The sequence below is a fragment of the Rhinoraja longicauda genome, chromosome 19 (assembly GCF_053455715.1).
Source record: "Rhinoraja longicauda isolate Sanriku21f chromosome 19, sRhiLon1.1, whole genome shotgun sequence".
Taxonomy (NCBI): Eukaryota; Metazoa; Chordata; class Chondrichthyes; order Rajiformes; family Arhynchobatidae; genus Rhinoraja; species Rhinoraja longicauda.
The window spans coordinates 27,926,720-27,945,603 of record NC_135971.1 but is presented as its reverse complement, the minus strand read 5'-3'; the positions used below and the strand labels follow the sequence as shown (position 1 = coordinate 27,945,603).

General features: G+C 46.0%; 1 protein-coding gene across 1 annotated transcript; it reads right to left on the bottom strand.

Annotated features, from left to right (window-relative positions):
• Window positions 1-2,787: 2,787 nt before the first annotated feature.
• Window positions 2,788-18,522, bottom strand: LOC144602745 (uncharacterized). Its single transcript, XM_078415882.1, has 6 exons — window positions 18,441-18,522; window positions 16,509-16,625; window positions 16,333-16,419; window positions 11,319-11,411; window positions 9,674-9,723; window positions 2,788-3,801 (listed from the first exon to the last, which is right to left on the bottom strand). Exons 1-6 carry the CDS (start codon window positions 18,520-18,522, stop codon window positions 3,730-3,732), a joined length of 501 nt encoding a protein of 166 aa, XP_078272008.1. The 3' UTR covers window positions 2,788-3,729.
• Window positions 18,523-18,884: the final 362 nt, after the last annotated feature.

Below are 18,884 nucleotides of genomic sequence, written 5' to 3'. Positions count from 1 at the left end.
GGGGTGGCAGGGGAGTGGGGCTGGAAGGGGGGTGGGGGAGGATGGGAGGGGGAGGGGGATGGGGAGTGGAGGTGGGGGGGAAAGGTGGGGAGGGGAGGGAAAGGCGGGGAGGGGAGGGAAAGGCGGGGAGGGGAGGGAAAGGCGGGAGTGGGGAAAGGGAGGGGAGTAGGTGGGAGTCTGGAGTGGGGGAAGGGCGGGAGTGAAGGGGAGGGCGGGAGTCGGGGGGAAAGGGGGGAGGTGAGTAGGGGGGGAGTCGTGAGCGGGTGTAGAGTGGGAGTGGGGGGTGGAGGTGGTTGGGGGGACATGGACTGTTGTGATTTGCTGTTGAAGACCACTGGAGCAAGTATGTCTTCAATTTAGGTATGTGCAGTTTTAAATGAAACTCTTCATAACTTAGTCATACATTTTGTGTAAGGAAAAAGCAAAATAGAGAAAACAAAACAAAACAATTTTTTCTTTGTTGTAAAAAGTATTTATGTTCAATAACCTTTCTGTAATAGTAGAATATACTCATGATAGGCCTGACATTGTACATGTCGTCCAAGAACTACAGACTGTTGGAAATAATAGTCGTTTTTCACACATGAATGTAGTGCAACGCGGACACGCATTTGGCGTGCATACTTTTTGTTGTTGAAAAATGGCATTAAGCGCCATATTATGAATTTTAATGTAAAATTCTGAATTTTGGACATCAAAATTCTGAATTTGTAAAATCAAATGTTGGTAGGTCTGCCTATTGTCTGTTGTCTAACTCAGTCAAGTCAAGTGTGTTTTGTCATCTGCTCCAAACAGAAATGAAATTTGGACTAGCAGCAACAAGATTATGGAAACAGTAATCTGTAAACAATATAATAAATGAAAAAGTCTTTCTCTAGGATTCCTCCTGGCAGCCTCTCACTCAACATAGACAATAGGTGCAGGAGGAGGCCATTCGGCCCTTCGAGCCAGCACCGCCATTCAATGTGATCATGGCTGATCATTCTCAATCAGTACCCCGTTCCTGCCTTCTCCCCATACCCCCTGATTACGCAATCCTTAAGAGCTCTATCTAGCTCTCTCTTGAATGCATTCAGAGAATTGGCCTCCACTGCCTTCTGAGGCAGAGAATTCCACAGATTCACAACTCTCTGACTGAAAAAGTTTTTCCTCAACATATACATGGAACATGGATTTCTCCAGGCTAGTCTGAAGAATCTTGTTTGCATTAACACTCAAATGCTGCACAAAATGCAAATTAATCCACACTTAGGTTATAATGTGGGGGAAATACAAGACAGCAATATTGTGGCAGAATAGATCATTTGGTGTTTATAAGGCATTTTTTTAAAACCTAAGATCATAGAAAGGAGTTAGAGTCAAAGCAACAACAACATCCATCCACTGCACCTTTAATGCTGCACAAAGTCCTGCAGCACATTACAGGAATGCAAACACAGCCTGACATTGTGTCAATGAAGAAAGAGATCGGCACAGATTGTGCAGTCAGTGGTGATGGGACAGTACTACTCCCTGAATCTTCCCCACAAGGATGGGACATGGTCCCAGGTGAGAGATTCTCCTTTCCCCACTCCTGTTGCTGTTAGCAAAAGCTCAACAAGATAGGCATAAAATGCTGGAGTAACTCTGGGTCAGGCAGCATCTCTGGGGAAAGGGAATAGGTGACGTCTCGGATAGAGATCCTTCTTCAAACTGAGAGTCAGGGGAGAGGGAAACTAGAGGCATGAAAATGTACAAAGAACAAATGAGTGACAGGTATGAAACAAACAGGCTACACAGCAAGATCCCACTCCCAGCAGTTGGTTACGTGAACAGCCAATCCCATTGCAGAATTATCAACCACAGCAAATCAGGAGCGAGATTTTTTAAATAACTTTATGTAACTGTAAAAAGTGCTCAATGTTTAAATAAGATTCAAGTTTACACCGTTTTCAAACAAATTGATAAATAAGTACAAACATTTTGTAGTGATCTAAATTGTTGAACAATGAATCACTAAAGACCTTTGAAAGTGCAGCCATGTGAATAGCTCCATGGGTACACACTCTGAATGCCCACCCTGTTGGGAGGCCTCCAGTGAGAGGTAAGTCTGGCATGAATAAAGGTAATACTTTATGCTTGCTGTTCTGGGTTGAATGAAAAGTAATTTTGCATCTGACATGAATACTTTCTCAGGAAGTGGGGGGTTGTTACTTGAAATTGGAAAGGACAATGTTCACACTGTTGGGCAAGCACAGAATGAGACAAGGATTTGTGGCAATAATCAAAGTGCTGGAGAAACTCAGCGGGTGAGGCAGCATCTGTGGAGGGAAATGAACAGACGTTTCAGGTCGACAACCTTCTTCAGACTGGAGTGGAGGAAGCAAGCTAGAAGAGGGGGGAGTGGGGCAAAGCCTGGCAAGTGGCTGGTGGATACGGGTGAGGGGGCAGATGGGTGGATATAGTAAGAGGTGGCTAGAGGTGAGAGACAAGTGTGGGGGAAGAAAAATGGAGGCGTTCACAACAAGATTAGATGGGAAGTGAGCTAAGGAATGGCAAATGAAATTAGGACTTAGTGAATAGTTGAGCCCTGGAAAGTGTTGCCAAACAGGGATCTGGAGTACAGATGCTTGTTTGTTAATAGCTGCCAATTAAGGTGGACAGTGTGATGAAGATGACATTTGGCATACACACTTTCATTGAGAAGGGTATTTAGTACAAATGTTGGGACATCATGATGCAGCTGCACTGGTCATTGGTGAGATCGCACATCGCACTGTGTGCAGTTCTGGTCACCCATCGATAGGAAGGATGTCATTGTTGGAAAGGATGCAAAAGGATGTTTGCTGGGCTTGCACAACTTGAGTTCTGATAAGCATTTCACTTTGGGCTTGCACAGCTTGAGTTTCAGGAAAGGTTGGATAGGCTGGGACTTTCTTTCTTTCTTTCTGGGTGTACCTTGCTGAGGTGCCGAAGATCATGAGAGGCAGGGACTAGGCAAATGCTCAGTCTTTAGCTCAGGGGTAAAGGATTCTAAAACTAGGCTTAGAGACCTCAAGGACACTTTTTCACTCGGCATATTCCTTTTTTGTAATGGGCTGCCAGAAGAATCTGCAGAAGCAGATACAATTATGACTTTGAAAGAGGTATATTGATAGGAAGGGTTTAGAGAGATATCGGGTAAATGCAGGCAAATGGGAGTGGCTGAGAATGGCAAGTTGGTTGGCATGGACTACGTGGCCTGAAGGGCCCCATTTCCTTGCTGTACTGGTCCATGATTGAAGCCAGAGTTAAGATCATGGTTAAAGATAGAAAGAGGGTAAAGAAGAGGATAAATAAATCATGGGAGATTCTGAAATGGGAGATGAGCATTGGGAGGAAGGGAAATGAGCTGGGTGACCTCTTGGGAAAATTAGGTGCAACCGGAATGCAAGGTTGGGAAAGAGTGATATGGGGGGAGGTTATTGCTTGATATTGGAGAATTCAGTGTTCATATTGTTGAGTTGTAGTCTATCCAAGCAGAATCTGAGGATTAGTAGTAACAGCCATGTGACCTAAATCAGACTGTGATTGTAACTTCCACTGTCAAAGTAGTCCACAGTTGTACGAGTTATTGACTGAACTTATAGGACACCTTAATACGCTTAGTTTGCGTGAAGCCTTGTGTGTGGACGCATTGATCCTCAGAAGTCTTGCTACAAGGCTTTGAGCTGGGAATATATCTGAAAATGAAGGCTGTTGTGCCCATTCTCAATCGGGCGGCAGGGATCCAGCTGTGTCGTCTGGTGTGGTCGTTTTCAATTGTTGGCATTCTGTAATATCCTAAAATAAAGAGTGCATTTGTTACATGCAGTGGTAAATTCCAGTTAATCAACAGAAATATGATTCAAAGAGGGAGATGGAAACAGACGACTAATGTAGGCAAAACACTAACACATCAGAACACAACATAACGCACTGTAATACACTATTAACAGACATCAATTTGAATCAGGTACAAACTTGGATTAAATATTTCAGTCCAGAATATTTCTATAAATGGGAATGTGCCTGGGCAGATGTTCTGAAACAGAGAGAAAATGTACACCAGATAAATTACTTGAGGCTAAGATTGCCTCTGGACTGGGTTGTCAGTGTCAGAGTGGCGTAGTCGGCAGGATCTTTTTTTTTAGATTTAGATTTTTGTTTTTTAGATTTAGAGATACAGCGCGGAAACAGGCCCTTCGGCCCATCGAGTCCGCGCCGCCCAGCGATCCCCGCACATTAACACTATCCTACACGCACTAGGGACAATTTTTTTTACATTTACCCGGTCAATTAACCTACATACCTGTACGTCTTTGGAGTGTGGGAGGAAACCGAAGATCTCGGAGAAAACCCACACAGGTCACGGGGAGAACGTACAAACTCCGTACAGACGGCGCCCGTAGTCAGGATCAAACCTGAGTCTCCGGCGCTGCATTCGCTGTAAGGCAGCAACTCTACCGCTGCGCCACCGTGCCGCCCCAATCTCAATGGAACCATCACCAAAGACTGAGTAAGTGGCTGTGGTCTGCCCAGGACCTTGAAGGGAGTAAGGTGCACTATCGGATCCATTGAGTCTGAACTTCCGAGTAAAGTTCCCGGGAACACTGTGGTCCCTCTTCTGAGGTCGATCTGGTTCCCTCCGAGATTTATACAGATGACAACTTATGGTAAGAGAGATTACTATATATTAATTGGATTGTTGTATTTCGTGTAAATTGAATAAGTAAACGACTGACCAGCAGACTACGGGTCTGGGTGACACATGACCAGCAGACTATGGGTCTGGGTAATGAATGACCAGCAGACTACGGGTCTGGGTGACACATGACCAGCAGACTATGGGTCTGGGTAATGAATGACCAGCAGACTACGGGTCTGGGTGACACATGACCAGCAGACTACGGGTCTGGATGTGGTCCCTCTTCTGAGGTCGATCTGGTTCCCTCCGAGATTTATACAGAAGACAACTTATGGTAAGAGAGATTACTATATATTAATTGGATTGTTGTATTTCGTGTAAATTGAATAAGTAAACGACTGACCAGCAGACTACGGGTCTGGGTGACACATGACCAGCAGACTATGGGTCTGGGTAACAATTGAGTAAGGCAGAATACGGGTCTGGTACGTTAAGAACAAGAGTTATTAAATTGGACACGACAGACTACCTAACTGGCTTTGGGAAAGGGTCCACGAAGGCCAGAGTCTGTGACTATTGTGCATATATATATATTAGGAGGGCTGACGGTGGGGCAAGCCCTGGATACAAGTGATGGTGGTGCACCAGTGCAACATATGTGCTATATAGATCCACGTAAACGGAGAGATTATAGACAATTGTCGGCATCATTGACGAAGAGGCTGGGAACGAAGCCTGGCCCGTTGGGGGAACGTGGAATGTAGAAACAATTAAAGAGGCAGAGCAATTGATATGGGAAAGAGAAGTGGGAAAGAAATGGAAAAAGAGAATTAAGGAATGGAAGGACGAGGTACAAAAGAGGTGGGATGAATCACACCACAAGAGATGGATAGCTAATGCAAGTCGCAGAGGGACAGAGGTACGTGCAGACGGGGGTGCGCTGAAGGGATGGGAAGTGTTACAGGTACAATGTGATTGGCTAGATGAACAAAAGAAATGATTAGCTAGGGAAAAGGGACCTTTTCATAGCGGGCTGGCCAACAAACAATTGATTATGCAGAAACAGAAGTCAAAACGAGACCCCGGGGACTCCTTGCCTGGCATGGCGACCCTGTTTATAGAGGACGGGGATGAAGATCAATGAAGAGTGGTGGAGACCCCCTACATCACTGCCGCACTGCAGCCTGCACCTCTAATTCTGTAGTCCCAACTGAACCGAGACTCCTTGTAATCAGAACGGCCTTGCCAGACATGGGGGAAGTTAAGTTAATGCAGGGGGATGCCTCTGCCGCACAGCGCGATCTATGGAAACGAGAGAGTTGTGCCATTGACTCCCTGACAGGGCTCTGGCTCACCCCTCTCGGACAAGCTTGTGTACCTGATGTGTTTTTGCCTGTTCTCTTAACTTATATACACTCCCTTACTCATGCAGGTAAGGAGGGAATGGTAAGGATGACAAAGGAAACTTGGTGGCACCCCAAAATTCGCCAAGAGGTCTTAAAACAAGCCTCAGAATGTGCAATTTGCAAAAGAAATAACCCCGGCAAGGCGGTAAAATGCCCAAAAGGGGTTCCACCAATGCCAAGCCAATATCAATAATAGAAACATAGAAACATAGACATAGAAAATAGGTGCAGGAGTAGGCCATTCGGCCCTTCGAGCCTGCACCGCCATTCAATATGATCATGGCTGATCATTCAGCTCAGTAGCCTGTACCTGCCTTCTCTCCATACCCCCTGATCCCTCTAGCAAAAAGGGCCACATCTAACTCCCTCTTAAATATAGCCAATGAACTGGCCTCAACTACCTTCTGTGGCAGAGAATTCCACAGACTCACCACTCTCTGTGTGAAGAAATGTTTTCTCATCTCGGTCCTAAAAGACTTCCCCCTTATCCTTAAGCTGTGACCCCTAGTTCTGGACTCCCCCAACATCGGGAACAATCTTCCCGCATCTAGCCTCTCCAACCCCTTAAGAATTTTATATGTTTCTATAAGATCCCCCCTCAGTCTTCTAAATTCCAGCGAGTACAAGCCCAGTCTATCTAGTCTTTCCTCATATGTAAGTCCCGCCATCCCATTTATTTGTCACATACACATAAATGTGTAGTGAAATGAAACATTACCCGACCCTTTGAGTGTATACAGGTTGATTTTATTGAGTTACCATGGGCACAGTGTTATAAATATTGTTTAGTAGGTGTAGATCTGTTCAGTTGGTGGATTGAAGCCTTGCCAACTACTAATGCCACGGCTTAAATCACGGTAACGCTTTTGTTGAAAGAAATTATACCTCGCTTTGGGTTGCCCACCGTTATTAGCTCAGACAATGGGCCCCATTTTATTGCTAAAATTAACAAGGCATTGTGCCGACATTTTAACATTAGGCAATAATTCCACTGTGTCCACCATCCGCAGGCTGCGGGAGTGGTTGAAAGAGCAAAACCCGTTGCATTCACAGGTACAGGAAGCACAGAAACCGTTGGTGACGGAGTGTGAAAACAAATCCATACAGCCAGGGGATTGCGTGCTCATAAGAAACTGGGACCGGAAAAAACTCGGACCACGGCGGAAGGGGCCACACCAAGTACTTCTGACCACCCCCACTGCGGTCAAGGTTGAGGATCATCCACGCTGGATATAACTGACTGATTGCAAACGCATTGGACATTTGAAAGATAAAAATGGGACTGGTAATCCTTGTTGTCCTGGGACTGGACCAGAGGAAATAATGTATTTCTGTTCATGAGTTATGATTTTGCTCTCCACAGCAATAAGTGTGCATACTGGGTGTGTACTTAAGTCCCGCATACTAGTGGAGGAGAGATACCACTCTTACCCATACCCTTTAATATAACAGAGGTCCTGGCTGCATACTGCTTTCATAATGACATCCGAGGCAGCGGCTGCAGAGGGACAATCCAACACCATAAAGGTCCCAACAATACAGGGGTATATATCCCTGGACCAATAGAGGGGAATAACTCTATCTTTGCCAGATGGTATATACCCCCACTTGGACCAGGCTGGATGGTGAATGAGACTAGAGTATGGAAAATACCACGGCTCAAATTGGCCATTCACCCCAACCAAACTGTCAATGCCACTTGCTATTGTCATACAGAGGGTAGCGGAGTGTTTCTGGGAAACAGCACTTGCACCACGACCTGGCACACAGGGCCGTCTCGGCCATTGAATGGTACTTATTACCTATGTGGATCGTGGGCATACCTTTGGTTACCTGGGATACCACCTAGGGATGATCAGAGATGGGAAAGGTTGAAGGGCCCCACTCATTGGAGGGGGTGCTGCTATCTGACGTATGTAGTCCCGCACATGAGAACCATACGACATCTGGCTGACATATTCACCCCACCGAGGTCCAAACAGGTTACCTTGGAATCCGAACGATTCTGGATGATAGCTTTCCCCTTGTATGGTATAGCCCGTCTTTCACGTGAACTGATTAACATGGCCTCAGTCATGGAAAGATTGGCAAATGCCACGGCTGAGGCATTCGCAGACACTCAGAAAGCCCTCACCTCTTTGACAGCCGAGGTGGTGGCCCTCCGTATCGTGGCACTGCAGAACCGTATGGCATTAGATTTTATTCTGGCTGAAAAAGGTGGGACCTGTGCTTTAGTGGGAAAAGAATGTTGCACTTATATTCCCGACGAATCCTCCGACATCACCAACCTAGCTGCTCACATATCCCAAGAAGTAACTAAGATCAAGCAGGTTGGGGAACAAAATGAGCCATTACCATGACAAGGCAGCATCTTTGGGCCACATGGCCGTTCAGCATTTTCGGAAACCTTTGGGGAACTGTCGTACACTATGGTTTGATTGTGCTGCTGATAGTTGCATCATTGTACATGGTTAAATGTATCCGATTATTCTGTGCCTCACGGAGAATATAAGTTATCATGTTATGATAAAAGGAGGGAATGTAAAGGAGAAAGGGGATTTAAGGGTTAAGGTGTACGTGACCAAATGCTACATGAAGATGAACTGTCACTAAATTAGATTACGTACCTCAGACGCCTGCAAGGCTATCTCTGTGTAGCTGCCGGCTTTTGATTCAAAATGGGGTGTTGTAAAATTACAAAGGGCAGGGAACGGATACTAAGGAAGAGCAGAGTAGAAGGAGCCCCTTTACAACCACCATAAAGCTGAGCACCAGGAAGATGTGTTCTTCTTCTGTCGTATGTCTTTTAGACCTGCAGCTCCGTTGAGGCGAGCCAGGCCAACGTGTCGTCGTCCAGGTCAATCAGACCTCGTTCACCATTCGGTGGCCGGTATTTGGGGCAACTGGTGACTATGTGATCCACTGTCTGTGATGGGTCCCCACAATCACAGGAGGAGACAAAGACAGCCTCTACGCGGCCTCCCCCACGAGTAGCTTACAGGCTCATAAGCCCTTAAAGCTAAACTAATGTCTTTGCCACGTCTGCAGTCCGCAAAACGCCATGCCTCCCCAGGCCAGGCGGCACCGTCAAAAGCCGCCAACTGTCGAGGTTTAGCGCTACTGCAGCTCAACGTTGAAGGCCTTACAACCGCCAAGCTCAACGTCATCAAACAGATTGCCATAAAAACAAGGAAGATGTGTTTACGATAGTAGACTGAACTAATGACCTCGGACATGGTCAGTCACAGTGGGTGATGATTTATTGAACTCCTATCCTCTTGCAAGACCACCCGTGTGGGGTATCTGGTTCCGTGATCACTTGTAAAACCTATTGTATTTGGTGTATATAAATGCTGCTGAAACACTCTGGGTGAGTGGGGTCCTCGAGTGACTGTAGTATGCAAGCATAATAGTTGTAGCTCTCCCACTCCCACTGGCGTGATAAAGACTCTAATGTTTTACCACTTTATGGTATTGTTGTCTGTCTAATAGAATCGAACTTTAACAAGAGAGCAGCAGTAAGAACACAGTAGAATGATTCATGCTCGTACCTGGATACGAGTCAGTTAGTTTAGAACACAGCTTTAAACAAAAAAACTACAGGACTTCATTATCAAAATACCTGCTGTCCTTTATCAGTGTCGATGTTCCCACTTGTATCTTTGCCTTTCCCTGGAATTAATAAAATATCTATAAATCGTTGACACAAGGCCCACAATATTGTCAGAGGTCTCATCACATAACTTTTAAATGTTACAATTGACTAAAGTCATATTTTACTCCTTTTCAGTGTGGTTTCTACAGTTGAGCTTGAATACTTAGTGCCGATGTGTCCCTCTGATTAACCGATTGGGGTAATTCCAGGATCAAACAGTGTGAAAGGGATCAATCATCAATGAAAGTCATTTTAGCCACATGTGACCCAAGGCATTTCACACATCATCTGCCTCCCACACATCAGCTTTTACCCTCTGCTCCTAGACAGAGCACAATGTCCCTGGTACTCATATTGCACCCGAACACACTGGTTTCAACAGTTCATCCTTTGCAGTTTCTCCAGGTTTCAACAAGTTTATTCCACCAAATAGCCATTTCCTCCCCCTCTCATTCACTATTTCACAGATCATTCCCTTTGGAACGCAGTCCACTTTTCTGACCCCACCAAGCACACCATCTTAGAACAAAGCACAGGACCGGCCCTTTGGCCGACAATGTTAGTGCCGAACCAGAGGCCAAGTTAAACTGATCTCATCTGCCTGTAGATGATCTATATCCCTCAATTCACCCAGCCTCTCAAATGTTACTTTCATATCTGCCTCCACTATCACCCCTGGCAATGTGTTTCATGCCCCTGCCACTGTGTAAAAAAAAAGTTCCCCCTCTCACTTTGTAGCTATGCCCTTGAGTGCTAGATATTTACATCTTTGAAAAGAATTCAGACTGTCCATCCTATCTATACCTCAATTTTATATACTTCTATCAGGCCTCCTCTCAACCTCTGACTTTCCAGTGAAAACAAAGTCTATTCAATTTCTCCTTGTAGCCGAAACCCTCTAATCCAGCCGGCATTGTGGCAAACCTCCTCTCCAAATCTTCCACATCGTTCCCATAATGGGGCGTCCAGAACTGCACGCAATACTCCAAATGCAGCCTAACAAAAGTCCTATTGAGCTGCCACATGACTTCCTGACACTCATCATAGGACACTTCCCCATGCAACGGTAAGTTTGGGGAGAAGACAGGAGAATGGGGTTAGGAGGGTGAAATAGATCATCCATGATTGAATAGCGGAGCAGACTTGAAGAAGGCCGAATGTTCCTTTCCACATACCAGATAGTCAAACTGTCCTTCCAGGTGACTCGATGCACTCAACAAAGCACTTTTTCCAATCGAGTGCTCACCATGTGAGCTCCTGTACTTCTGAAACCAAACACGGATTGGGTCACCAGTGTGGGAAACTATAGACTCAGCCAGGAAGTTTAGGGTTTCTTTAATCTTGCAAAAGTCCCAAAAGCCATCAGGACGTTTCTGTGAAATTCAGGCAGCTCTAAGCAGAACTTCTAGCGGGGCCCAGCAAAATCCAGGCCAGAGCTGTTCCCAAATACCAGCATCCAGTCAGCAACAGATTGGTAACGTGCTGTAGATTAGACAACTCCTCCCTTTCAGAAACTGAAGTGACTGTGTGACACGAGTAAAAGATTTAACTGATACCAAATTCCCAGGAAAGGGTTGGCACTGGTGAATGCTGAGATAATTTTGATACTTACAGTGAAGGAACACAATGTGCAAGATGAAGATCACTGCACACCCAATCCTTGTAGCGAAAAATATTCTCCAGGTTGTAAGGCTGCTGTCACAACCTGGGAATGTACAAAGTGAAACGACTGAGTAAACCCAACACCACATCTGTAAAGCAGCAACAGTCTCCACATTTGCAACGCAGTAAAATAAATAGCAGCACCTCACGAAGATGTTGCCAAGATTCGAGGGCCAGAGCTATGGGGAGAGGTCGAGCAAACTAGGCCTTTATTTCTTGGAGTGCAGGAGGATGAGAGGTGATCTTATAGAGATGTATAAAATCTTAAGAGGAATAGATCGGGGAGACGCACAGAGTCTCTTGTCCAGAGTAGGGGAATGGAGAACCAGAGAACATAGGGGGCAAAGAATGAATAAGAATCCGAAGGGTAACCTTTTCACGTAAAGAGTAGTAAGTGTATGGAACGAGATGCCAGAGGAGGTAGGAAAGAACTGCATATGCTGGTTTAAGTCAAAGGTAGACATAAAATGCTGGAGTAACTCAGCGGGACAGGCAGCATCTCTGGAGAGAAGGAATGGGTGACATCTTGGGACAAGACCCTTTTTCAGTCCATCATCGTCTATATCTCTCATTTCCCTTATCCCTGACCAGTCTGAAGAAGCGTCTCAACCTGAAACGTCACCCGTTCCTTCTATCCAGAAATGCTGCCTGAGTTACTCCAGCATTTTGTGTCTGCCAGTGGAGGTAGTTAGGGCAGGTACTACTGCAATGTTTAAGAAACATTTAGATAGGTACATGGAGAGGACATGTTTAGAGGGATTTGGGCCAAATGCAGGCAGGTAGGACTAGTGTAGCTGGAACATTTTGGCCAGGGTGGGCAAGATGAGCTGAAGGGTCTGCACTGCAAGACAATGACTCTATGGCACTGTCCAAAACAGCATCACACAATTTGCACAGTATAGCAAGGACCTGAAGTAGGACTGTAACTGGGTGGGATTCATCCGATCACAAAGCCATGTTTATTCTCTACACACATTTACAAAGTATATACTAGAGATACAGAATATCCAGATATATAAACTGGTTCAACATGATCTCCCCACTGTATAATTCTACCGTTAGAAATAAACACCCGTGTTCGGATGGCTTTCATTCTAGCGATTCTCGTGATTAGTGTTTTTCCACTCTAAAATTAACTTTGACTTACTTTTGGTAACAGGTGACCTCTGTATATTTCCTACCAAAACGGCCAAAATCAGTTTCCCTGCTTGACCCCTATCTGCTAATATTTGCCCTCCCTGCTGTTTATTTGCCCTTCCAGTTAGATATAACCCTATTACATCCCATGTAATATACTTGGATCACTTCATATTAGTTGCCCCATCGCTCTCGCAATCCCAATCATTGCATTCTATTCTCTCCTCTCTTTTCCCCTCTACATTTTCTGATCTTAGTCAATCAGCAAAGACCATTTCTCACTTTACTGGCCTTCAGAATATGTTTCTTTTCCCTTGACTACCCTGACAACTCTTCAGACAATGATTAGGCAGGTTCTTCCTTGTGAAATCCATTCAGGGTGCCCTTGTATTTTTTCCTGATGTAGGGATCTGTCTCTGCTGTTTGAAGTATGTTTAGGTGTAACTCATTAAAAGGGAAGAGCATGTTAACGGGCCTGTGTACTAAGACTATTCCAACCCTGCTGACCAAGTTACGTGTAGGAAGGAACTGCACATGCTCGTTTAAAACGAAGATAGGCACAAAAAGCTAAAATAACTCAGAGGGACAGGCAGCATCTCTGGAGAGAAGGAATGGGTGATGTTTTGGGTCGAGACCCTTCTTCAGACTGGTTAGGGATAAGGGAAATGAGAGATATAGATGATGATGTAGAAAGATAAAGAACAGTGAATAAAAGATATGCAAAATACTAACGATGATAAATGAAACAAGTCATTGTTAGCGGTTTGTTGGGTGAAAATGAGAAGCTAGTGCAACTTGGGTGGGGGTGGGATAGAGAGAGGGGGAATGCCGGGGATACCTGAAGTGAGAGGAATCAATATACCACTGGGCTGTAAGCTGCCCAGGCGAAATATGAGATGCTGTTCCTCCAATTTGGGTTTAGCCTCACTCTGACAATGGAGGAGACCGAGGACACAAAGATCTGTGTGGGAATGGGGAGGAGAATTAAAGTGTTTAGCAACAGGGAGATCAGGCGGGCTGAGCGAAGGTGTTCAGCGAAACGATTGCCCAGTCTACGTTTAGTCTCGCTGATGTATAAGAGTCCACATCTTGAACAACGGTTACAGTAGATGAGGTTGGAGGAGTTGCAAGTGAACCTCTGCCTAACCTGAAAAGACTGTCGGGGTCCCTGGACAGAGTCGAGGGAGGAGGTATAGGGACAGGTGTTTCATCTTCTGTGGTTGGAGGGGAAGGTACCTGGGGAAGGGGTCGTTTGGGTGGGAAGGGGTGGGTTAACCAGAGAGTTGTGGAGGGAACGGCCTCCGCGGAAGGTGGAAAGTGGGGGGAGGGGTGGAGATGGGAAAATGTAGCTAGTGGTGGGATCCCATTGGAGTTGGCGGAAATTTTGGAGAATTATGCACTGTGCAGAACTCATGGACTATCAACTGCATGGGGTTGAAGACAAGGATTAGGGGGAATCTGTCTCTTGCAACTAGGGGGAGGGTGAGGTAGGGCGGAGCTGCAGGGTACAGAGGAGACACGAGTGGGCGGCACGGTAGCGCAGCGGTAGAGTTGCTGCTTTACAGCGAATGCAGCGCCGGAGACTCAGGTTCGATCCTGACTACGGGTGCTGCACTGTAAGGAGTTTGTACGTTCTCCCCGTGACCTGCGTGGGTTTTCTCCGAGATCTTCGATTTCCTCCCACACTCCAAAGACGTACAGGTATGTAGGTTAATTGGCTGGGTAAATGTAAAAATTGTCCCTAGTGGGTGTAGGATAGTGTTAAATGTACGGGGATCGCTGGGCGGCACGGACTTGGAGGGCCGAAAAGGCCTGTTTCTGGCTGTATAGATATGATATGATATGATATGATATGATATGAGTGAAGGCCTCATCTATGCTGGGAGAGGGGAACCCCTGTTCCTGCAAGAATGAGGACATCTCAGATGCCCTGGTATGGAACACCTTATCTTGAGTGCAGATGCGGCGTGGACGGAGGAATTAGGAGGAGGGGATAGTCGTTGCAGGATGGACAGAAGTGTAGTTGTGGAAATCAGTGGGGTTTTTAATAGACGTCAGTCGATAGTCTATTTCCCGTGATGGAGCCTGTGAGATCAAGATAGGGGAGGGAGATGTCGGAGATAGTCCAAGTAAATTTGAGTGCAGGATGGAAATTGGTGGTGCAGTTGATAGTCCATGAGTTCTGCATGGGTGCAGAAGGTAGCACTGATGCAGTCATCAATGTAGCGGAGATAGAGTTCGGGGATAGGGCCAGTGTATGCCTGGAACTGGGATTGTTCAACATACCCTACAAAGAGGTAGGTATAGCTGGGGCCCAAGTGGGTGCCCAGAGCTATGCCTTGGACCTGGAGGAAATGGGAGAAGTTAAGGGTGAGGACTAGCTCCGCTAGGCGGAGTAAAGTGTTAGTGGAGGGAGATTCGATGATTCTGCGGCCCAGGAAGAAACGGAAGGATTTAAGACCTTCCTGGTGACGGTCGGAGGTGTTGATTGACTGAACGTCCACAGTAAAGAAGAGGGTGGAGGCTCGCAAAGCCACAATCATTAAAGAGACGAAGGGCATGTGAGGTGTCTTGGACATAGGTCGGGAGAGATTGGACCGGGGGGATAGGATGGAGTCAAGGTACGTGGAAATCATTTCCGCGGGACGAGCAGAGAGAAACAATGGGTCTGCCAGGGCAGTTTTAGTTTAGTTTAGAGATACAGCGTGGAAACAGGCCCTTCGACCCACCAGGTCCGCTCCAACCAGTGATCCCTGCACATTAACATTATACTACACCCACTAGGGACAATGTTTTTACATTTACCAAGCCAATTAACCTACATTACCTATACATCTTTGGAGTGTGGGAGGAAACTGAAGATCTCAGAGAAAACCCACGCAGGTCACGGGAAGAACGTACAAACTCCGTGCAGACAGCGACTGTAGTTGGGGTCGAACCCGGGTCTCTGGCGCTGCATTCGCTGCAAGGCAGCAACTCTACCGCTGCGCCACAGTTGTGTTTCTGGATTTTGGGGAGAGGGTAAAACCGGCGGTGCAGGGCTGGACAATGGTAACATTGGAGGCTATGGAAGGCAGACAGCCAAAAGTGCTGAAATCAGAGATGGTGCTCGGCTGTGGGCTCATGGTCCAAGGATAAGTAGGAGGAGGTGTTTGAGAGTTGTCGCCTCTCCTCTCCTGGTCAGCGCGCCAGGCTAACATAACACCTCCCTTGTCAGCAGGTTTGATTTTCATGTCAGGGTTGCTACAGAGTGAATGGAGGGCTGTATGTTCAGAGGGGGTGAGGTTAGAGTAGGTAAGGAGAGTGGAAAAATTGAGACGGTTGATGTCATGCCTGCAGTTAGAAGCAAAGATGTCTAGAGAGGATAGAAGGCCATTCTGGGGAGTCCAAGAGGAGGGAGTCTGGTGGAGACGGGAGAAGGGGTCATCACTGGGTGGTGAGGACTACTTCCGATAGAAAAAGATACGGAGTTGGACACGTTGGAAGAAAGCCTCTACGTTGTGACAGACCCGAAACTCATAGAGGTGGGGGCAGAGGGGTACGAAGATTAGGCCTCTGTTGAGGACAGACTGAGGGCAAGGCCTTTGTGGAGGATATTACGTGGTTCCAAGGATGCACCTGTGTTACTGGGGCAGCAGTAGGTGCACAGGCAGCCAACATGAGAATAAAACTCCTTAATGTCATCCACGCATCTGTTTCTGCAAATAGATCTGACAACAACATTACTGGGAGTGACCACCTCAGGCTCATTGTGGGAGACATGGAATACTGATCATCAGAAGCTTGCAGTATTACAAACAGTAATGAAAAACTCCAGTCAAACTCACTGTTTTGATGAATCCCCATTATGAAAACAAAGATTGAGATGAACATCACAATGACCTGCAACCCACATACAATCAGATTGATAAATCCTGTCAAGTACAGATGATGTGAGGGTTAGAGATCATGTTTTATTGATAAGATTTGAAATGTTAAAATCAATTAATGATCTGCTCCTTACCGATCTTTCGGCAAATGCGCATACACTTTCCGAACATCGAAAGAGCGAATGGTAGGATCAAAGCCAGAAACTGGACAGACACGCTGCATAAACCTGCCACCAGGACTTTGTCAGCACCTGGAGCAAAGATGCAACATTAAAGTCAGCAATTCATACAGTTATTAACAGGAAATTAAACATAAAATGCAATAATCCCACTCCTGTAACATACTGTATTATAACATCGTAATACATGATTTATATATTGGTCCTAGGAACATAGGTAACTCTGCAAGGGCTGGTTCCCACTGGAACCGATGCTATTTTCAGTGTAGGGGGCGAGGCCTCTGGGAAACTAACCCATGACAGGAAACCAATTTGTCAGTGAGTCATTGCTGACTCATTCCGTGTGTGCCAGTCTGCCGTCATCTTCAAATGGTAAGTGACAGAGTTCACAGTGCAGTATGATGCCGTGGGGAGACCAGTGGTGGGAACCCAGAAACCTCTCCTGGTCTCCATCCTTCACAGAGCTTCCCTTTTGTTTCCTCAATCTTTTGACTTATCTCTGCAAGTGAAAATTGATTTCTATCTTCACCACATTGGATAAGAGGTCACCAACCTGAACCATTAGATCTCCAGATCAACTCATGGTGATGGAATAAAAAGTGTCATCCACCAAGTCAACCACTCCAGGAAATTGATTACCAATTATTAAAACAGAACAGTGCTCTTTAATTGATCCAGCCAAGGTTCCCTGTCCCACACACCTCAACCAACAGAAATGGTTTCTATCTACAGTCAGCATGAATATCTCAACAACTTCCACCATCACCCACTGTCCGTCTGAACTCCAGTGAACACAGCCTCACTTCCTGTACACTCTACTTGCAATTTAACATTTTGCAAATCTACACTGGCAACCGCTGAAGGACAAATTACATCTTTCCTACAGCAGGGCCCAAACCTGCTCTGCATGCTCCGGTTGTGGTCTAACCAGGTTAATGCAGCATAACTTATTGCCCTGTACTCAGTGCTTGGGGTTCAAAGACCAGCATTTGTGGGCTAGGGTGATGACTTTCTGTAGCCATCAATGACATTTTAATGTGGGAAAGTAACTACAGATGCTGGTACAAATCGAAGGTTTCACAAAATGCTGGAGTAACTCAGCAGGTCAGGCAGCATCTACGAGAGAGGGAATGGGTGACGTTTCAGGTCAAGACCCTTCTTCAGTCTAAAGAAGGGTCTCGGCCCAAAACATCACCCATTCATTCCCTCTCTCCTAGATGCTGCCTGACCCGCTGAATGATATTTTAATGATCGATAAACACAGATCCTCCACTCCCCTCAGAGTTATTGAACCCTTACTGCTTTTCACCATTTAAAACGACACTGTTCTGTCTTTAAGGACAAATGATACATCTTTCCAGACAATTAAATCCATTTGCACAATCAATTAATAATCCCATTACTTTTCAGTGGTTACAATGCAATGTGTCTTTGCATCTGTGGTGAACTTCTAATGCCATTCTTCGTCCCATCACTTGATTAAATATGAAGTCTGATTACACTCCCAACACAGTTCCTTGCAAGAGACCATCAATCGCATCCTGTCAATGTCTGTGGATTAGCCTTCAATTAATATGCCTTCAATTCCAAGGATACAGATATTTCTCAAAATGCCTTCTGCAATCAAGACATACAATTTGCTTTCCATAACTGATCTACATTGTGCTGAACTGTGCAGGATGTGGCCAACAACTCTGAACTGAATCCTCAATGTTCCATCAACAAAATCCAAACGTCCAGCAGGTTTCCCTGGGTCTGAGGACTGCAGATGCTAGTGGTCCACATGAAGCAGCTCAGTGTACTTACTGGGATACTCGTTCAGATCCAACACCTCCAGACTACCACAGTGATCATTGTCAACTGAGTAAGGAATATGTGCGCACGTACCTTGAGTTACGATCGAAACAAGGATGGCAACAAGAAACGCAACGTTATGCAGGAAAGGTACCAAATGTTTGATCCTCTTCATAACTACGGAGAAACAATGAAGAACATTCACAAGGGATTCTCCCCCTCTACATCAGGGATCTGAAGTGGAGGGAAGTGCACCGAGGAGTCCATTGCAACCTGTGTCTCTCGCGGTTCACAGACTCGCCAGCCGTCTGCCACTTTTACGGACTGGAAGATTCTGTGTTCCACGTGCATATGGAGTGCAAGAGGTTGCAGCCCCTGTTCCAATACCTAAAGGGGCTGCTCCTTGCCTTCTGGCTGCACGTCACACCCACCACCCTCATCTTTGGACACCTTGTGCGTAGGGGAGAGGGCAGGGCTGAAGATGTCCTGGTTGGATTGTTCCTAGGCCTGGCCAAGCTGGCCATCCGCGAGTCACGG